The following is a 23,273-nucleotide window of genomic DNA, read 5'->3' as shown; positions in this document are numbered from 1 at the left end:
CAAGAAAGTGAGTGGAGAGAAGCGAGATAAAAGAGAGATGATTTACGAAAATACATTTCATATTGATTGTAGAAATTTACAACAATACACTTTCACCATCTTACACCTCCGCCTTTGTTGAACATTTAAAAATGCTATGATTAATTATAATCAAATGATACGACGTCAATTCTAGTATGTGACGTAGATTCAAAAAATGGTTATGAACCATCCCGTAGATTTTCCGTATAAAGGAAATTGTTGTTTACATATTAATGTGTGCGTGTATTACATGGTTTGTGTAATTTTGACAAATGTTATGGAAGAAAGGAAGTTCAATATTATTTCCTTCCGCGTACAAAGTATTAAGAACGAATATTAGTGGAAACAGTGTTTAGTACTGAACTTGAGAAATATGTAGGTACTGTGGTGTGGGTACGTCTGAGGTAGACTTATAATAAGCCGTTTGAGTCTAATTGTTCTCCGATGACGGAGCTGGGAGTAATTTTTACCGTGACTAAAACTGGTGAAACGTAAGAACAACAACAGATATAACTAACTAACTAACTCTCCAGCGTTCTTATAACCGAAGATCTATGGCTGCAGCAACACAAGCCTTTCATCTGTTCCTATCCTGGGCAAGAACAATGCAATTTTTTCCATCCTCGCCGATTTTCTTTAGGTCCATCTCAACGTTATACCTCCATCTTCATCTTGGCCTTCCTGCAGGTCTCTTGCCATCAGGTTTCCCAACAAGAATCCTATAAACTCTTTTTTCCTCTCCCATTCGTGCCAAATGGCCTGCCCACCTAAGTCTTCTTGTTAATTATTCTAATAATACCAACAACAGACACAAATTAAATTATGATAACTTAATAATTCTAAACTTACAATTATTAACTTACCTCTCCGCAAGTAGCATTGCACGAAGACCAAGGCGACCATTCTGACACGTCATCACTTCTTTCCCCACTTCCACTTCCGTCGTACAGCAAGGAATCGAAAAAGTCGTAGTCCGTGCCCCACAAGTCAGGTACTTCCTCTTCTGAGAGCATGTCTGCATCGAGGATTTTGAAACCAGCGCTAGGTGCGTCCGGTTGGTGTTCGTCACCGAATCCTAGGAAGTGAGAGAGAGAGGACCCAAAACGGGAGAGTAGGCCCTCCTCCCCCTTCGTCTCCATACTCGCCACAAATCCACCGGAAGACGAAGGATCGAAGCTGTTCATGCTCGAGAGACCGAACCAACTTGGCTGCACCTCGCTACCGTAATCTTCATAGCTGTCGGAATAATAGGCGTTGTTTTTCTTTCTAGTGTGATTGCCGTGAACATCCACTCGGTGGGAAACTTGTGACGAAACTGGATCTATCACTAAATAATCCGTTTGAGACGACACTGCTTCGCTTGAAGATGCAACAGTTCCACTTTGATCAGTTCCACTTTTATTCCATGAGGATGTGGAGTTCGCATCTGCATATATGTGATGCAGATGATCGTTTAAAGTCTGCCTCGTGTTGTGATTAACACCGAGTTCGTGATTACCTGCCAGAATCCTAGATGCCCCGCCCACCAAAGAATTCAGGAGTTTCAGTGTCTTGTTTTTCACTAGCTGTTGTTTTTCGAAGTGACGATGTTCGTGTACTGTTGGCGGTTGCAAAGGGATGAAGTCTTCGTTGCTCAGCTCCAGGGACAAGGGTTTACGATTCCTCCGTCTCCCTCCCTTGTTTTTCCTACTCCTTCTTCTTCCATGACGCTCCTTACTTCTGTGACGGTATTTGCGGTTCTTTCGTTGTTCTGATTGCGCAACAGTTTCTTCGTTGCTGATGTGCATGTTGCTGAATTCTTCAGATTGTATCAGTGGACACGGAGTCAGCGGAGAAGGATCCTGAAATAAATTGAAATATAAATAGATGCCGTAACAAAATAGGTATAAATTTCATCACATTGTACCTAAGATATTGCTTATTAAGTTGAAATCGAGTTTCAACATACTTGAACTTTCCCTTTAGAGTTTCACTGAAATTTCTACTTCAATATATACCTTTTTGTAAGTACAAGCACAGACAAATTTGTCTCTGGTACAAGTATATGGAAGATTAAATGTCAGAAGGGGCAATATGCAGGTGGCCGTACACTTCCTAACAGAGATAGGAGACGAGTGAGAAAGATAGACAGGTGGAAGCAGGTTGTAAGAGAAGCGCTCCCTCCGCCTGCCTGTGACGGTACGAAAGAGCAACAGTAATTGCATAAATGGAAACACACCATAAGTGAAGGCCAAGCATCATAGACTTATATTTATACTGTACAGATTAAGTAAACAGAGTGAGGAGATTGAATTGAAATTGAAAAACAACTTGTTTAATTATTGTCGATAATATGTTGTTGCAACTGGTGTGTCTTATACAGGAGACTCACGCACGCTTGACTTGTCCTTTGGCCACGTCTTGTGCGCTCACATACTTGAGCTTCGGCAACGTTTTGGGTTCCTCAATGCTACTATTGCTTTTGACAATATAGGAGTGTATTATTGGAGGAAGGGAAACTAGTATGTTTGCTTACTTGAAAAGTTTAGAACGAAACGTTATGTGGGACACGGGCTGTAATACTGTATATATACATTCAAAATAATATTGTCTACTTTCTTGATAATAACTTGGGTAAGTTATAGCTATCTATTTCAAAATAGTTAGTTAATTGTTGTGTATAAACAAATTCAATAGCGACACTCAATTAGAGAAGCAACATTTACGTCTGTTGTCATTTTCACATTTAAAACGTTAATGAAATAATATTATTTTCACTTCATTCCCCTCAAATTCCTACCTTACCTCTGTAATGAATTCTGACGCTCATATTTTGAAATACGAAAATTCAAGTATAACTCACTTACCCTAGTTTTCGGGGAGAAAATACACTTTCTTTCATTTTACTAGGAACGCTCGTTTCCATGGTCAACAACAAACTTGGCAAACTCTAAAGAATTGTTTGTCATACCTTCAAATATTTAATTAAAACAGACACGACGTGGATGTTTTCGTATTGAGGGTCAATATATATATATATATAATGGACTGAAGCTCTTTATGTAGATGTCAGTCTTGTTTGAAGCACCTATTCTAACCAGGAGTTGATTCATCTGAGTGTTATTGATCTGTGAGAAACAATGTATCTAAACAATGAAGAATGAAGCAAACAATGTGGGCAAAAAATTGCCCGTGGAAACGGGTTGCTAAGGACATGCAAAAAGGGCATTTTCCCCCTTAAAGAGGGCTAATTTAGATAACTAACTAACTCCCTAGCCTTTTTAAACCCGAAGGTTTACGGCTGCAGCAACACAGGCCTTCCATCTTTCCCTATCTTGAGCAAGTTCTATATACTCTTTTCCATCCCTACCGATTTCCCTTAGGTCCATCTCAACGTTGTCCCTCCATCTTCGTCTTGGCCTTCCTACAGGTCTCTTACCATCAGGTTTCCCAACAAAAATCCTGTAAACTCCTCTTTCCTCTCCCATTCGTGCCACATGGCCTGCCCACCTAAGTCTTCTTGATTTAATTATTCTAATAATATCTGGACATGAATACAAATTATGTAGTTCTAAATTATGTAACCTTCTCCACTCACCTGTCTCCTCGTCCCTTTTAGGTCCAAATATTTTCCTAAGGATCTTATTTTCAAATACTCTCAATTTATGTTCCTCTTTCAATGTAAGGGACCAAGTTTCACATCCATATAATACTACAGGCAAAATTACTGTTTTGTATATTTTAACTTTTAGTTTCTTAGATATTAAACGAGAAGACAAAAGTTTATGAAGAGAGAAGTAACATGCATTTCCTGAATTAAGCCTACTTTTTATTTCCTCTTTAATATAATTTTCATTTGTTAATATTACTCCTAAGTATTTGAATTTGGAAACTGGTTCAAACGAGTTGTTATCAATAATTAGATTTTGATTATTACCTAACACTTAGTTTCGGCCTGTAAGCATATACTTAGTTTTCTCTTTGTTAACTTCCAAACCTATCTCTTAGGTTTTTAGGAGTTTTGTAAAATATTTTAGCATTATTCTTAATTGTATTCACATCATCCCCCAGTAAGTCTACATCATCTACATATGCTAACAACTGAGTCACACCATTTAATTTTAGTCCTTCTTTAGTTTCTTTTACCTTCCTTACAGCATATTCTAAGGCAAAATTAAAGAGCAATGGAGATAATGCATCTCCTTGTTTTAACCCATCATGAATTGTAAATTTGTCAGACATATTAATACCCACACGAATTTTACTTTCTGTTTCACTGGTGCATATTTTTATCATACTAACAAGCTTCTTAGGTATTCCAAACTCTACTAATATATTATATAATTTATCTCTTTTGACCGAATCATATGCTTTTTTGAAATCAATGAATAGCTGATGGACATTTTGATTATATTCCCACTTTTTTTCAAGTGTCTGTCTGATGTGAAAAATTTGATCTGTAGTTGATCTGTTACGTTTAAATCCACATTGAGAATCACCTATAATTTCATTAGCATATGGGGTTAGTCTTGTTAAAAGAATGTTAGACAATATTTTGTATGTTGTTGAGAGTAGAGAAATTCCACGGTAATTATTGCAGTTCATTTTATCGCCTTTATTAAACACAGGAACAATTATGTATTCTTTCCACTGTTGAGGGATTTCTTCTTTATTCCATATTAAACAAATTAATTTATGAATTTGACATATTAATGAATTTCCACCATATTTAATTAACTCAGCTGGTATTAAATCAATGCCAGGTGCTTTGTTATTCTTTAGCTTTTTAATAGCATCTTTAACTTCAGTCAAGTTAGGTTCTGGAACTAAAGGTTCTGCTGTGTGGACTTCATTTACTTCTGATTTATCTCCTACATGAACATTTAAAAGGTCATTAAAGTAGTTCTTCCATCTATTTAGAATATTGCTTGGGTCAGCTAGAAAATCACCGTCTTTATCTTTTATCAAGTTTACTTTAGGTTGCCACCCCTTTCTAAATTCATTTACACCTTTATATAAATCTCTGATATTTTTATTTTTGCTGTTTGTTTCAATTTCGTTAATTTTGCTTTTCAAGTAATCTCTTTTTTTACTTCTAAACGTGCGGTTAACTTCTCGCTTTATTGTATTATAATTGTTTAGATTTGTATCATCATAGTTATTTAACCACCCAAGTCTAGCCTGATTTCTTATTTCTATTAGATTATGACATTCATTATCAAACCATGGCTTACTTTTTCTCGGTTTATGGTATCCTATACTTTCTTTAGCTGCTGATTCTATTGCATTACGTATGTGCTCCCAATTCTTATTTACGTCTGTTTCATTTATATTTTCATCATCATTTAAATCCTGCAAATTTAGTATTTTTTAAATTTTCTCGGTGTTTTAGGACAATTTCATGGGTGGGAGGGGTCGTAATTGGGCATTATTTTGCCTTCGGGGCTGCCTTCATGTAGAATATTTATGTCAGGAGTGGTGGGATTGGGGCTATATATATAATGAACTCGCACACATTCGTCGTGGCCAAAGGCCACAGCTCGTGCACTCGCTGACGTGGTTCGCTTGTTTGAAAATCTGTGAACGTACTTGTACGTGCTCTAATATGGTACAAATATTCAAAATATTATATTCTGCGTTCTTAAATATTAAACTGGGTAAGTAAAACATTTTCAAGATAGTGATATGTTTTAAGTGAATGAATTCAATAGCGACATTAAATAGAAAAAGCAATATTTACGTCTTTTGTAATTTTCTCATTTTTAAACGTAATTGACAAATAATTGTGTTCCGTCATTCCATTCGAATTGCACATATTTTGAAATACGAAAAGTCTAGAACAGCTCAATTAACTTAGTTTTCGGGGTGAAAATAAACTTTCTTTAAATTCCCTAGCAACGTACGTTTTCATGGCCAACAACAAGCACGGCAAACTCTGAAGAATTGTTTGTTATTATACCTCCAAACATTTAGTTAAAACAAGCGCGATGTAGATATTTTCGTATTGAGTATACCAATCTGGACTCAATCTCCTCATGTAGATGTCACTCTTGTTTGAAACACCTTTACTAACCAGGACATGATTCATCTGTGTGTTATTGATTTGTGAGAAACATTGTATCTAGACAATGAATAATGAAACAAACAACGTGAGAAAAAAATGCGCCGTGGAAACGAGTTGCTAAGGACATGAAAGAAGGGATTTCCCCCTTAAAAAGGGCTAATTTAGTGATTTTTTTTAAATTTGGAAGAGCAACATTTACTTCTGATGACATTTTTAAATGTAATTGAAAAATAATTGTTTTCCGTCATTCCCCTCAAATTCCTACCTCTCCTCTGCAATAAATTCTGACGCTCATATTTTGAAATTCGAAAAGTCTAGCATAATTCACTAACAGTAGTTTCCGGGGTGAAATTAAACTTTTTTTAAGCTCCCTAGGCAATGTCCATTTCCATTGAGAACAAGCACAGCAAGCTCTAAATAATTGTTTGTTATTATGTCTCTAAACATTTAGTTAAAAGAAGCACGATGTAGATATTTTCGCATCGAGTATATAACAATTTATACGTAATTGTATCTGGACTGAATCTCCTTATGTAGATGATACCCTTGTTTAAGGTACCTTTTCAAAACCAGGAGTTCATTCATCTGTGTGTGATCTGTGAGAAATATAATGTAGAGAGACAATTAAGAATTGAAGGAAACAATGTGTGCTGCAAAAAATGCCGTGGAAACTCTTGCTAAGGACGTAAAAAAGGGCATTTTTACCCTTAGAAAAGGGGCAAGTGCGCGATTTTTTAAATTTTCTCGGCCTTTCATGGGGGGGTGGGGGGCGTAATCGGGCATTTTTTGCCTCCGGAGCTTCCTTCATGGAGAACATTTATGTCAGTGAGTGAGTGAGTAAGTGAGTGAGTGAGTGGTGGGATTTGGGCTTTATATACAGGGTGTCCATAAAGTCTCACCCTACCCTGGGTATTGTGAGAACGGCTGTAAATAGGAAGAAATGGCGAAACACGTATTCCATGATGTTCAGGGGGAAACGTTTTGAGGCAACCATTCCCTACCCGGGCCCCCACAAGGGGATACGCTAGGGTCGACTCATTTTCTTCAAATAGCAAGGGGGGTCGAAGAATATGTTGTTTGAAAGGTCTTATCATAACAACAATAATACAGCAAATCCGGGGTCTCTACGTAGCTCCAATTCACAATGGCATGAAATCAAAAATGTGGAACATGACCAGCATTGGACAGGACTCCAACTCCTACGGTACTAATCCTAGACAACAGTGGGAGCTGGAAAAATGTTCATACACTGTAGCATGATTCGGAGATATCCTAGCAGTGTCTACAAATACGTACACCCTCCCCCCCCAAGAAGATGGCAAGCGTCCGTACACAAAACCGCATATCATCGCGCCCTCTGAGATTGCTACCAGGGGAGGACAAGGACCGACATGCACAATCGCAACTCAAGGCAAATGGTGAAGGAGGCACGTAGTTACATGTGCAATGTCAACTTAAGGCAAATGGGAGGGGGGGAGGGGTATGAAGATGTTACAACACGTACACCACTAAAAGTCAAATTGAACTTACCTACTATTTACAGAAGATGTTCGAAATGAGCCCCATTCACTTGTTTGAAGGAGAATGCAGACGGAGTATCGAACCAGACCTAGTAATCAGTGTTAATACCGCGATGAAGATTCAACAGGACTATTCTGCTTGTGTCCTCGTAACCAAACAGACCGGACTGCAAAAGTTCGAAGGGACTTTGAAATACTGGACGTAGAAGAGTTGTAGTGTCGTACACACTGTGTTCTGCTAACGAGTTTCCTGTATCTTCCGTTACCGTGGTTCTGTTTGTGTGTGTGTGTATTGGTGATTAAAGTGTTTGCAACGACGAGAAAAATGAATGGTGCCGGAAGGGCGCGTTCTGGCGCAGACAAAGTGGAAATTAACTTATCTTTCTTTTCGCTGAATGTGGCAGAAAATGTTTAGAAAATAATATATTTAGAAATTAAATGTTGCGTACTAGGAATTATTATTACATTAAAGAACATGTCTAATTGTGAGTTAAGAAAAAAACAATAACAAAGAGACATTCTCGCATCACGATTGCAGTTCGAAAAAGTCGAGACGGGGATTGAAAGTAACGCACTGTCCTAACTAAATCGGTGAATCGGACGTCTGCTAGCCTTGCATTATAAAACTAAAACCATCCAATATGCAGCCTGAAGACTTTTGGGCAAGAAACAGATTCATTTATGTAAGAACAAAATTGAAATTTTTACACATTTCTAAAATCGACGATGTTATTTTCGTAGTTTCGTATTATTCACATTTAAATATTTGACGGTTCGAGGGGGCATGGCCCCCATGCCCCCCTGGGTACTGGCCTGACGTAGACAGTGGGAGAGAAATTTTGGAGAATCTTTGTATTAAATTTATTATTTACATCCACCTTATGCTCAGATAGGTTTATTGACAATCGTGAACTTTTCGTTTAATAGATAATATTTGGTTTTAAACGACGGGAGATTATTGGTATAATTTCCTTTCTTGCTCTTTTTAAAAGAATATATACCTGTACAATAGCAATCGCGATCGGAAACGGTGAAAAAAAATGACTTGGTTTTCAAAGTCAGACAACCTTGGTAGCGTAGCTTGCTTGCGTTCAAAGTGACTCACTCACGCTATTCAAGGCCGCTTTTTATCGCAAAACACTGTGCGTCGATGCACAGTGTCTGCACCCAGCAAGTTACAAGTGACCAGAGTCGAATATTAAAGAGAATCTGAAGAGTGATAGATTTCATCACAGGCGGCTAGGTGGGCACTAGCTCAACATGCAATAGTTTAAGTGATAATTTCTGACAACCAAGAAACCTTATTGAATAAGTATTGGTAATACGTGTATCCGCTCCTTTTTAACAATGTTAGCTCGAAGACAATCTGTATTCCATTTGTTTGTATTGGCAATTTGGTCAACCTGAGGTTATTATAAGAAACTATTTCGTAGATGTTCATGTAACCGTTATAAAATTACAAATAAAGTATATTCACAAGCCTAGATATACTTACAACAAAGAAATAAATTCAGAGTTAATTTTCAAATGCATGTGTATAGAGTAATTCTAGAAGTACAGAGCTATATCAGAGTATTGAACTTCTTTTTGCAGGATAACGTTTACAATATTGACGCGACAGAATACTTAAGAACTGTTGCTTCAAGGGAAGCAAAGGGCGTAGTGTATTGGTTAGAGTTCTTGAAAGCATTGATTGCCGTCCCAGGTTCGATCCTCCTTAGGAGGTGTTCTTTTTTAATTCTCCTTTCATTACAAACAAGAGCATGATAACATTATTTGTAATAGCAATGTATAGTAGCTACATTGTTCTGCAAATGGGATTTATAAAAAAATAAACAAATAAATGAATTGCCACACGTTCAAAAAGGATATTTTCATAGGGTTACCAGACGTCCGGATTTTCCCGGACATGTCCTACATTTTAGCCTTGTGTCCGGCGTCCGGAGGAATTTGAAATATGTCATAAATGTCCTACATTTTGAGCGTCACATAATAAAATTAGGGAAATACGTGTTTCAGTTTAACAAAGAGAAATCATGCAAGTTACATGTCTATGGACTGCACTCTCAAACTCAATAGTGGCATTTATTTTGATTCAGTCATTGCTGAAAATTAAAATAAAATATTGTCCTGCTACAGGACAAACGGAAAAACGGAAGCAATTAATGAACAAAAGTTTTGGGGCTTCATTCTGATGATGCGACCGTTCAATGCCTGAGGGTAATTTCTTGCCTTGGGGTTTATACTGATGAAAGAAGTTTTTTTTCCATTCTTATTCATTATCTTGATTGTAAAGCAGGGGTTGAGAGAACGAAGTTATTTAGGGTGTCTACTAGTTAAGAAAGTCGTGAAAATCAAGAAAAAAAATAAAGAAAGTAGGTCAAGAAGTCAATAAAAAGTCAAGAAATTATACTTGTGGTCAAGAATGTTTGCTATCGCAATGACTGATTAGTGGATTTAGTATATTTTACTTAACTTTTCTGCCCCTTTGGGTAGTCGCGAAGATGAGGATGAATAACCATAAGATAAGATGGATGAAGAAACAATCACAAACATATAGGGACGAGAACACGAGCCCCACATAAGATTATACTGGCTGTGAATCCAAACGCCAGAGCCTCGCTAGTCTGCAAAATGCAGTCCAGCATGCATTAATAGATATAGATCTAAATCTCTTGTTGTATACTGCTGCAGTTTACATTTTAACCAGCCTTTTGGTAGAATTTTCTTATTAAATATTATTTTCTTAATTGCTAATTTCAAACTTAACCTTTATCTATTCTACCCCTACTTAGGTAAACAAAAACGTAAAATAAATGTATTTTCTTATTAAATATTATTTTCTTAATTGCTAATTTCAAACTTAACCTTTATTTATTCGACCCTACTTAGGTAAACAAAAACGAAAAATAAATGAATTTTGGATTTTTTATTTTGGTAGACACCCTGTTATTCAACTAAAAAGTACCCAAGATGAAACTTCTGGAACTATTTCTATGGTAATTGCTAAATATTTGTTTGCCATTACAGGTCATAATGCAAAGGTTGAGAGACTACGTTTATTACCATCAGCACAACGGACTCACGAGAGATTTTTTTTTTCATAAAGTCTGTAAGAATTTTGGTACTGGCCCATAAAATATATAAGAGTTTGACTGTTCAGTCTCTCATAAATATATTTTGACTGAAATTTTGGGAATTATTGGCTCCTCTGAGAAGTACCGTTAAAACAGGTGCATTGTTTAGTATAATTAGAAGTTTGGAAATTTTGAATTAAAGAATTCATTAAGAAATATTTTTTTTTTTACTGAAAAGTGTCAATTTTAAATTACTCTCTAACGTGTTCTATAGAAATATGTATTATTTATTGTGAATGTTTTGTGTCCTACATTTTGACTCAATGTCCTACATTTTGGAACATAATGTCCTACATTTCCCTCATAGCGATCTGGTAACCCTATATTTTCATGTATACGATCGTGAATTATGATACTCTAACGATAATTGTGTACTGCTTCAAAGACATTGGCAAATATTAATGAAATAACTATTTATATTTTTGGCAATTCAGGACATATTAATTTTACCCCTTTTCCCACTCGAGTTCAATGCAAGGATACCTCCGCAAATATCGAATGAAAAGTTCTCATCATGTGCAATTCTCCATTAAATGTTTTCGCCGAGTCGTACTACCTTCGTTTTCTTTGTTACAAACAAGTATTGTTTGCACATTACCAGTAGCGTAGCGTCCTAGTACGCCCATACGCCCGGCGTTCCCTGATTTAAAATTTTAAAAATGCTTAAATGCTGTAAATATAAAGTAAAACGTGACTAATTATATACATGTTTGAGGATAATGGCATTATAAAAGCTATTTTTCGCGATCCGTCTAGCAACGCTCCACTAACAGCTCTCCTTGTAGCATTTCTCTAATGTCTTTGCTTGAGGACGCCGGCTAGGTTTGGCGTACAGGACCATGCCTTCCTGTAGGCAGAGAGAAGGAGGGAAAGTTTGTGGCTTGGATCTCTACAGCACGGGCGAAATGCTCTCGCCATACGCGGGCGTACGGAGACCTGATTGGTTCTAGGGGCCATGTGACCTTTCCTGCCTTCCGATTCAAGGCGCTGTACTTCCGATGCAGACGACAGAAGTAGAATTTCTACCCGGTTTTTCGCGCTCGTGCCTCTGCTCGTGCTGTGTGATGCTACAATACGCAATATTGACTGACGTATCTTTAATGACCACTGCATTGTGTAATTCATCGCAAGAACAGTGAAGTGCATTAAAAACTAAAAGAACAAAAAAGTTTTTGTCAAACAAGTTGATAAAGTCCTCGTGGTAGAAGTTCAGCCTGTGGCTGCTCTACCACCTAACCCACAAAACTATTTACTTTTTTTAAAAAAAAAAATCGTTAGTATCTAACTGCCTAATATTGTGCCAGTGGAAATGTTTAGCATTCGTTTCAAAACTCTTAACATCGTATGATCTCTTAACGAAATTATTTTAAAATTTTGATCAGCATTCTCAAGATACAATAACAGTGGTCTGACATTCTGAATTACTACTAATAGGCACTGTTACGTCAGTAGAGTGTACGATTGTTGGATCATCCACCCACCTTCGTGTCAGTGTGTTTTGCACAGCGCGCTAAGACGCCAGAGGTTTCCCGCCCTACGCATGTTTGTTCTTTGTGAGTGTCTCTTCATCAACTTCATCAATATCATCACTCATATTCATATTTGCGATTAGCCAAAAGTGGTAGAAAGCGAAGTAAAATAAACCCAATCAATCAATACTTGTATCATCCACAACATTGAAGTCTAGTGTTGTTCTAGAGGCGCTTGTGATTCAGTTGTTGTTTTTTTAATTACTTGCGTCATGCCGAAAGGTTTCCTTGATTATAAAATACTGTTTTGCTACACATGTGTAACGTGTGGAGCAAAATACTCCGAATGGTGTCCGGTGTTTCTGACTTGAGCAATGTAATTAAAAATGGTATAAAACACCAGTGCTCCAAGCATTTATTTCACAATGAAGCATCTTATTTTCTAGATAAAACAAGCACGGATCATGTTTTATCGGAACCCGGCTGACTTAATGTAATAAACACAATGAGATTGTGATTTTAAATAGACAATACATATGTCGGCTAATTCCATAAGTAAACTCTTAAGCAAAAAAAAAGGCCTACCCTTCCTTCGAACTTGGCGTTCCCATCCGAAATGCTCATGCTACGCCACTGCACATTACATGTAGGAGGAGAGTTGCATCTACATTTCACATTGGTCAGCTCCTTCTACTTACTTTCAGGAGCAAAAGCTTGTAGGGTGTGACGGTATAATTTGTGTTTTTAAGCTGATTCTCGGCAACATACACAATATACACAACCATACATTTTTGAATCCTTGTCCCGAGGTTCAAAACTTGCAGTACCTGAAGTTCTGTGGATGCTAGTTTAGGCAATAGACACGTACCTCTTCAAATTACAACTTAACGCCCATTTCCTTTTAGATATATATAGGTTTATTCATATTATATTTACAGAAGTTAATTCTTGGCCGTTATTCACAACATTACATTCCGGTGTACCCTGTCCCCCCTTCCCGAAGAGAGTGTGTAGACTCGCGTAGCCACTGGCTCCACGAGTAAAAAAAAAAATATAACCCTCAGTACCAAAAAAGGTGGCTGAAGGTATGTGTGTTGTGTACCCGGTTTCCCACATGAAATAAACTATTGAAATAATGTGAAAAGAGCAAGTGTGTGTATTAAAAGAAAGAAAGAAAGTTAAAATATCCGCCTATTCATATTATCAAGAGAAGTCTTCGTTTCGCCCCATAGAGAAGAGACACCTCTTTACCTCGCCGTATCGCACCAAAACATCTGAGGCCGACTGCTGCCTTCCCTTCCTTTTATAGGCCCCGCTAATGACCTAAACCGTTACTGGAAACTTACCGCTCCCCAACGGCCAAGAACTCAAACGTACAGGACATAGACATAGGCATACACAATTTATAACATAAAAAAGGATCCAGTAATGATCGCATCATTACATAGTCCCCCCTTCCTGAAGAGAGAAAAATCAAAGTTCTGTAACCTAGAAAAATAATAATAATATACACAATACACTTGTCCGCAGTTTCTGTTCACTACAAACACACTTTCATTAGGTCACACGACACTGACAGTCAATGTTCACTCTAATTTTGTCCACAAGTGTACTTCGAGATCTGCGTTCTTCCCTCAGCACTGGAGCTGGTTAACCCACGTCGATTCTTACCCACTCAGCATCTCTTCCATCCTTCCTCCTGGACCAATTAGGGACAGTCTCCTGGAAATCCATCCAAGTCACCAAGGCTGCTGGTTCGACTCCCGGCAACGCCACTGCTCTGCGCTCCTGCCGAGATCGGAAGACACCGCTTCGACCGGCTTCCACATGAATGGGTCTAAATGGCTCTACATCCAGAGATGTCACTGCTATTCACTGGATTTTCTCACCACCGAACTGCGGCTTCTCGACGAAAATACGCGGTAAAAAAATACGCACTAACTTTGCGTTACTTTTGTTGACTGCGGAACGAAACGTTTGCAGGAGTAGTGTGTTGAGGTATCAGAGAGAGAAAATAAATGAAAGATGAAAAATAAAGAAAAGATAGATAAATCCCTATATACAATATTTACAAAAATCCCCTTTTGAAATTAGATCAGAATCTGTTTCTCAGCTTGTAACGCATCTGGGGTACATCTTCATTCTCGTCTTCTGGAGAAGATACGTGCGCTCCCTTCGCTGAATTTTGCCCGGCTACTTTCTTCGCGAACTCAGGCGGCGAAGAATAAGGTTTTAACTGATCGCTGTTGGCTCTCAATATTCTTCCGTCCTCGCTGTGTTTTAGTTTGAAAGTATTTGCCGAAGTTTGCTCAACAATTGCGTGCGGTCCAGAGAACTTCCCCGAGAGTTTACTAGTTACTCCACGGGCCTTATCAGAGAGAGGATGTTCCTTAAGCCAAGCTTTTTCCCCCACCTTAAACGTGCACTTGCGGCGTTTCTTATCATATACTTTCTTCTGTGCATTATGCATGCGCTCTTGATTGTTGCAAGCTATCTTCTTGGCCTCTTCTATCCTGAATTTCGTTTCTTCCACGAATTCCAAGATGTCCTCCTGTCTGATTTCAGGTCCTTGAGGCAAAGCGTCCCTGGCCTTCTCGAAAGGACCCCTCACAGAACGTCCAAAATGCAAATATGCTGGACTGAATGTGGTCGTGTTGCAAACTTGGGAATTCAATGCAAACTGCACGTACGGTAACGATGACGCCCACTCGTTGTGCGACGAAATTAGTGTGGAAAGAGCACGTTTAGTTGCCTTTACGTAGCATTCTGCGAGATTGCCCTGCGGGCGATATGGAGAAATTCTGATCTGCTTGGAATCAAACATCTTCATCATCTGTTTCCACATTCTGGAATTGAAAATGCTTTGATTATCAGTGGAGATTCTCGGGTAGAATCCATGGATCGAGAATATATCCAGTAATTGTTCTAGCACAGATTTCGCAGTCACAACGCGAAGAGGGCGCAAGATAGTAAATCTGCTAAAACTATCAACGCATACTAGAACGTATTGGAAATTTCCCTTTTTCGAACGAACGACTGGTCCCAGAATGTCACAGTATAAGTTCTTGCCAACTTCTGTTTCCTTATTACTTGCCATGAAGCCTTGCTTCTTAGTCGTGTCCCCTTTAAATACACAGCATGGTTGGCACGACTTACAGTATTGAATAACGTCTTTTGTTAGGCCTAACCACGTGTATTGTTCTCTGACCTTTGCTAAAGTTTTTAATCTTCCAGGATGAGAAGCGAATGCACTATCATGCAAGGACATAAGAATTTGCGCACGTAGAGAAAGAGGTGCCCATATTTTGCCAGTTCCTTTCTCTTTGTACTTTTCTGCAGGCAAATTTCTCCTAAGGATTCCATCATCGTCGAAATACGAAGATTTGGCCAGTGTCTTCAACTTTTCCTTGTACATCTTCGTCCCTTCCACCTCCTCGTTCCTAACAGTCTTCGCTAAGTCTGCAAGAAAATTATCTTTCATTTGCTCTGAAATGATTGAAGTGGTGTCCAGAAGCCTGCTCGGATCCAGCGGTTCGTGTTCTTCATTCCCCTCGGCCACGGAGAAAGGCAACAATGAAAAGCCCTGCATCTTTTCACTTTTAGAGAGACGAACCTTGGGTAGTTTGATCCCTCGAAGCAAATTTTCTCGTCGTTTCTTCTTTATTTGCTTCGCGCTTTGTATAGTGCACAAAGCACTGAGGTCAGCAACTGGTTTCTGTGCAATATCTGACGAATCGATCACAACTCCGTCTTCCATCTCGAATTTTACGTAGCCTTCATCATTTTCATCTTCCAGGGGGAATGTTTCCTGCGCTGCGGGTAACCCGTCGTACTCAGACGGATGGGTGTTGCATACTTCATTTCTCGATAGAAAGTCTACCAGATTTAGCTCTCCTTTCACGTATTTGATGAGCAGAGGGTAGCGCGAGAGACGAGCTGTCCACCTTGACATCTTTGCGCTCTTGTTTTCAGTACTGAATATCGTGGTCAGAGCACTGTGGTCAGTGAAAACTTCCACTGCCGGAGCGTGGCAGATGTACTTGTCGAAAGTCTCGACTGCAAGGAGCAAAGCGAGGAATTCTTTGTGCGTTGTGCTGTAGTTCTTCTGGGCTTGTGAGAACTTTTTACTTCCAAAGGATACAACATGCAGTTTCCCCCCTTGGTCCCTCTGTCCTAGTAAGAAACCGGCGCAGTTATCGCTCGCGTCGCTGTAGATGACGAACGGCTCATTCAGTACGGGAATGTACAAATAAACGTTATTCTTTACAGCTTCCTTCAGTTTGGTCAGGCACTCTTCGTGAACATCCGTCCACCGAAAGCGAATTCCCTTACGTAACATGTCAGTGAGAGGACTCGTCAACTCTGACATGTGGCTAATGTGACCTTTCAGAAATCCGAAGAATCCTAAAATGCTCTGGAGTTGCTTCACATTCTTCGGAGCCCTTATCTGGTCCAAATACTCAATCTTGGATGGGTGGCACATCACTTGCTTGTGAGAAATTCTGAAACCCAGGTAATCCACTTCCGAAGTAAAAAGTTGGGACTTCGATGGTGAAAGTGTTAAGTTCGCCTTGTGTATTCTCTCCAAAACTTCTTTCAGCGCGAGCAACAATTCTCCCTCCGTTTCTCCATAAACCAAAATGTCATCGTAAAATGCAATGCATGAGACACCCTGCAGCTCTCCAAGGACAATATTCATCAGTTTCGCCAGTGTGTTAGGAATCATGCTCAATCCATAGGGACATCTCAAATAGCGAAAGATTCCTCGTGAAGTGTTGAATGCCGTGTATTGGCGTGAGTTTTCTTCCAATAAAAGCTGGCCAAAAGCGTTTACCAAATCTAATTTACAGAAATATCTAGCCTTGCCTAATTTACTCAAAGATTCAAACATATCCGGGACTTCATTCCTAGATTTCTTTGTTACTGCGTTTGTCTTTCGAGGATCCAGGATCACCTTGTATTTATCCCCTTTCCTGATTAACAACGGTGAATTAATGTAATTAGATTTGCAGGGCTCAATGAAACCCCCAGCTAACAGCTCATCTATACAGTTATCCATTATTTCTTGCTTTTCTGGAGTCAAAATACGAAGCTTAGAATAGAATGGTGTCCTATCGGTTAGTTCTATTTTGTGCTGTAAGATGTGTGTAACGCCAGGTTTTTCAGAAAAGACGTTACTGTAGATGTTTAAAATATCTGCTAATTTCTTCTTTACTTCTGGTGAACATTCTGCACGCTCAATCAATTCTGCTATTTCGGGACGTCTTTGGCAATATCCCATCGTCGCGGTTGTTGCATCAGATGTTTCACTTTTTCCCATCGTCGCGGTTACCGTCGCGGTTGCCCCAGCTCCAGCCTCCACAGTCGACGTTATCCCCTGCAGAATCGGAAGACTCATCCCCGCTTCCCTCTTCTCCGCAGAAAACAAATAGATGACGTCACTGTCTGCAAAGCTGTAGCCTCCCTCTTTCAAGTGCAGAGATAATCCGGCTTGCCTTATGAACCCACGACCTGCGATGAATCCCTTGAAACAATCGCGCAAAACGACGAATTTATGCCTAAGTTTCACCCCATTCAAATGTACAGTAAGATACATTTCCCCACATGATTGTACAGAGCCTACTGCCAAAGAAATATTGATACGTTTATTGTTAATCTTATTTCCTTGTTTTTCCAGTTGTTTTGCTATCTCTAAATTTACAGTGCTCACAGAGGCCCCTGTGTCTACGAATAAGGAGAAGTCCTTTCCATTGATTTTACAGGGGACTAACGGCTCTTTGTCGCCAGAAGTGAAATTCCTGCAGTTGCGTATCTTCCTACTCCCCCCTTTGTTTTTCTTCCACGCAGCGCCTGCTACGATGGCGGTGTCGCTCTGTTCGGGCCTAACGAGTTTTTTGGAGCAGTACACATGGCGGCTTTGTGGTCAAGACCGTCACACCGAAAACAACGGATCCCCCTTCTCTTCGTCGGTTCTTCTGCTCTCGACGGGGTCCCAACATTCCCGGAAAAGCTTAGCCGGTTGACCAGTCCAGGATTTATGGCGCTCATCGATACCTCTGTTCCCACGCGGCCGAAAGTGTTCATTGTCCCCGCGGCTGCTAATTGCCTTGTGCCACTCGCTGAAGTCGGCATGGCAGACAGATGCGGCGAACTGTTGTCCCTCAGTTCTGGACAATAGTACAAGGCTTCTGAATACAATCTCTTTTGAATGTCCATAGAATGGGTTTCCAAATCTTTGATTGTTGCGAATGTTCTGTTGTACAAGTGTGTTCTGAATTTAGGATGGGAAAATTTCAAAACGTGCTGGATGACCTCGTCTTCTGTCCCCCGTTTCTCCCTCATTGCGAAAAGCTTCCTGGTGTGTCGAATAAATGCAAGAAGAGACTGGTCTGGTGACTGGTAATTGTTCTGAATGATCCTTGCTATTTCCGAGTCGTAATCGACACTAAAGAATTCTTCCAAGAACGCCTTCTCAAATTCCCTAAAAGTGCCGAATGGTCTCGAAAATCTGAACCAATCTGCAGCGATTTCCTTCAACGAAAGCGGCAAGATTCTATCTAAGAGAAAAGTATCCCCAATTTCCATGATTTCCTGATAATTGCGTAATTCATACAAATAATCGTGTGGACTTACATCGCCGACGTTTCCCTTAAAGATCGGAATGTTAATGTTGCTTTTTTCCAAGATTTTGTTCATTTTCTCCTCGCCCGTCCTTGCCGAAGTTCCTTGCGTAAGGTTTAGAGAAAGTCTCTCAAGTTCCCCAACAATATCTTCCTCAGGCCTTCCCTCCAAGTTCGCATTGCCTAGCAACTTGCTAATGAGCTCCCTGTCTATTTGAATTGCCATTTTGTCTTCTATTATTTTCTTTCCACTTCGCAATAACATATGCCTTCAGTACTTCTCCCAAAAAATATCCCGACTATGAGCCCCCAGTATGTGACGGTATAATTTGTGTTTTTAAGCTGATTCTCGGCAACATACACAATATACACAACCATACATTTTTGAATCCTTGTCCCGAGGTTCAAAACTTGCAGTACCTGAAGTTCTGTGGATGCTAGTTTAGGCAATAGACACGTACCTCTTCAAATTACAACTTAACGCCCATTTCCTTTTAGATATATATAGGTTTATTCATATTATATTTACAGAAGTTAATTCTTGGCCGTTATTCACAACATTACATTCCGGTGTACCCTGTCCCCCCTTCCCGAAGAGAGTGTGTAGACTCGCGTAGCCACTGGCTCCACGAGTAAAAAAAAAAATATAACCCTCAGTACCAAAAAAGGTGGCTGAAGGTATGTGTGTTGTGTACCCGGTTTCCCACATGAAATAAACTATTGAAATAATGTGAAAAGAGCAAGTGTGTGTATTAAAAGAAAGAAAGAAAGTTAAAATATCCGCCTATTCATATTATCAAGAGAAGTCTTCGTTTCGCCCCATAGAGAAGAGACACCTCTTTACCTCGCCGTATCGCACCAAAACATCTGAGGCCGACTGCTGCCTTCCCTTCCTTTTATAGGCCCCGCTAATGACCTAAACCGTTACTGGAAACTTACCGCTCCCCAACGGCCAAGAACTCAAACGTACAGGACATAGACATAGGCATACACAATTTATAACATAAAAAAGGATCCAGTAATGATCGCATCATTACAAGGGTAGTGTTTAACGTTCAGGACTGTCAATCTGATGGTCGTAGGTTCAAACCCTTCCAGTGGCAGAAAATTTTCGTAAGTTTTAGACCAATCCCATTGTGTTCATTGTTCATACCGTGTGAAACGGAATGATTCAGTTTCGAATTAACGATGAGGTGACGGGAAATATTAAATTACAAAATCTCCATTTCAACGAACCGAGAAGTGGACAAAAATTGGATAATTCTTATAAATATTAAAATTACATTCATGTTTTTAGTGGTATAATCGCAGGTAAAATCAAAGATCTTACATGGAAGATTTTATCTTGCTCTGAACTAAGCCAAAAGGCATTTCGCACCGATTTAATACATTCTCCAATACATTTCAAAATGTTATTGAATGTTTCATGTCGATAATTTGACCAATGCATCAATTCTTGACGCTGAGACGATATTTTCTGCAACTACCACTTCTCTTCAGTCCCTTCTGTTCTTCTCTTCTCCTTCTCCTTCTTCTCTCCCCTCCTTCTGCTCTGCTTTTATCTCATATCGCCTTCCCTACTTTTCTCGCATCTTATCTCCATCCCACTCATCTACACTCCTCGTATCTCCTTTCCTGTCTTAGATTTCCGATTCTACGCACTTTTCTCCTCTTATTTTCGTTCTTCTCCTTTTCTCTCCTTTACTCTACTCTCCACTCTTCTCTCATCTCGTTTTCCGTCTCTTTTTTCTTCTTTGCTCCATTTTCCCCATCTCTCCTAGAATCTTTTTCCACTCTCTTCACTACATCTCCTCTCCTCGTCTATCCTCTCTTTCTTCTCTCCTCTACTTTTCCTCTTCTCCTTTCGCTTTTTCTTTCTCCTCTCCTTTGTCACCTCTCGTTTTCCCTCACCTCTTTTCCTTTCTGTAGACTCATCAGCGATGAAATACTAGAAAACCTATTATTTTTCTTTCATGAAGAATTTTGTCACTTGCGATATAATAGTGATATTGTTAATACTTTTATACACTAAAACTTGTGTTTTATTTCTCTCGCGTATTTTATAAATATTTATTGTGCATGTCGCAACCCTGAAATTAAGCCTAACTCTACACGCAACCCACCAACGCCTTGTGTAAATTGGGTTGCCTAGTTTAAAATGTCGTTGTCCTAAAACTTTTGAGAGACACTGTACAATTTAAAAGGCAAAGAAACAAGGGTTTAGTGTGCGAGTGGAAATGTTACTGAATATAATTTATTGATAATTGGAATTATGAAGTGAATAGATGTGAACGTGGATGAGATTCTATTTCATGCTGATTCTAATCACTAGTAAACGGATTTTAAGGTGCAACACCTTTCCAAATATATAGCTGTTTTCATGCCGATCGTTTGAGATATGTATTTCAGGACATGAAATCAAGTAAAATTAACAACTTTGTTGCACCTTTTTGCACCTTTTCGTGCGATTAGCACATTTATCCCCTTTTTATCTCCTCTTTGATGCTTCAGAATCTTTTCCTTTCCCTTTCTTTCATGTTTTGTTAAAAAATTGGACAATAATATATATTTTTTCATCTTCTTGAGGAGCTACATATAATCCTATAGTCTCATTTTGTAGATCAGAACGAGAGCTATGAAATGGTATAATATAATCATTGCAGCCCTAATTGTTCCCAAGATAATGTAGCAAAACCCGCGAGAGAAAACACAAACTTGAACAAAATCTTTTCGGCAGAACCACAGTTCTCTGTGCGGTCCGCGCGAATTGTATACAGAAGGCGCAGAAAAAGAGCATTGAATAAAGGCATTTTATCAACACATTTTTTTGCACATTCTTGAAAACATTTTCAGAACCTCTTTTTCTTCCCTTTCCCGACCATAATTTTGCACCTTAATCCTTTTCCTACTAATCACATTGTATTGTAATGTAATGTATTGCATTATAATGTCTAGAATATTTAGGGACGGCGACAAAGATGGGCGACAAAAATTACTCTGTCCACCCGAACATATTCACTAAATCAAAGCACTTGAAGAAAAAGTTAATGATTCAATAAATTAGTATATTCTGGTATTCCTTATAAATAATTTGTTCCCGAATATTGTCGATACTAGTTATCATGTCATAATAAGCTTTGCTGTTCTTTTGGATAAATATTCGTTTAGTGAGTAAGTTTACGATATTGGAGGAAATAACCTGTTGAAAGAAGTTAAGCTTTTCTTTAAACTTCCTTAACTTTACTAAGAGCACGAAAGAAAATGAACGAGCTCTTGAAACAATAATTGTGATATAATAAACATTTCGGTGATTAGTAATCTGAACCCAGGGGTCGGTTTTATGCAGGGCGCAAAATTATGAGGGGTGTCATCAGAGCCGGATTCGAAGGGCTTCAGGGCTGCAGCTCCGGACCTTCACTGGCGGATATTGAATATTTGGAAAGGGTCATATACTGTAATAATAAGAAAGAGGTATTGGAAACGTGGTAAATGCATTTTCAAACATAACTAGACATCTGATGCAAGTTGGCCTAAAAGTAAAAATAGGTGTTGTGCTTGGGTCTCTACATATAAAATCGCAGCTTAGAACCACATTGGAATATTATCTAACATTCTTTTAACAAGACTAACCCCATATGCTAATGAAATTATAGATGATTATCAATGTGGATTTAAACGTAACAGATCAACTACAGATCAGATTTTTCACATCAGACAGACACTTGAAAAAAAGTGGGAATATAATCAAAATGTCCATCAGCTATTCATTGATTTCAAAAAAGCATATGATTCGGTCAAAAGAGATAAATTATATAATATATTAGTAGAGTTTGGAATACCTAAGAAGCTTGTTAGTATGATAAAAATATGCACCAGTGAAACAGAAAGTAAAATTCGTGTGGGTATTAATATGTCTGACAAATTTACAATTCATGATGGGTTAAAACAAGGAGATGCATTATCTCCATTGCTCTTTAATTTTGCCTTAGAATATGCTGTAAGGAAGGTAAAAGAAACTAAAGAAGGACTAAAATTAAATGGTGTGACTCAGTTGTTAGCATATGCAGATGATGTAGACTTACTGGGGGATGATGTGAATACAATTAAGAATAATGCTAAAATATTTTTCAAAACTCCTAAAAACCTAAGAGATAGGTTTGGAAGTTAACAAAGAGAAAACTAAGTATATGCTTACAGGCCGAAACTAAGTGTTAGGTAATAATCAAAATCTAATTATTGATAACAACTCGTTTGAACCAGTTTCCAAATTCAAATACTTAGGAGTAATATTAACAAATGAAAATTATATTAAAGAGGAAATAAAAAGTAGGCTTAATTCAGGAAATGCATGTTACTTCTCTCTTCATAAACTTTTGTCTTCTCGTTTAATATCTAAGAAACTAAAAGTTAAAATATACAAAACAGTAATTTTGCCTGTAGTATTATATGGATGTGAAACTTGG

The 23,273-nt window shown here is 38.6% G+C and overlaps 1 protein-coding gene across 1 annotated transcript in view; it reads right to left on the bottom strand.

The window, feature by feature from the left end:
* Nucleotides 1-23,273, bottom strand: part of LOC145990224 (uncharacterized) — an 89,244-nt gene that overhangs the window by 42,750 nt on the left and 23,221 nt on the right. The window contains exon 2 of the mRNA XM_083125898.1: nt 885-1,862. Within this exon, the coding sequence (XP_082982024.1) occupies nt 885-1,862 (978 nt within the window). The remainder of the gene's footprint in view (nt 1-884; nt 1,863-23,273) is intronic.

This window comes from Lepisma saccharinum, chromosome 7 (assembly GCF_977018435.1).
Source record: "Lepisma saccharinum chromosome 7, izLepSacc3.1, whole genome shotgun sequence".
NCBI classification, from domain to species: domain Eukaryota; kingdom Metazoa; phylum Arthropoda; class Insecta; order Zygentoma; family Lepismatidae; genus Lepisma; species Lepisma saccharinum.
The sequence above is the reverse complement of the archived record's forward strand: the minus strand, read 5'-3'. Positions and strand labels throughout refer to the sequence as shown.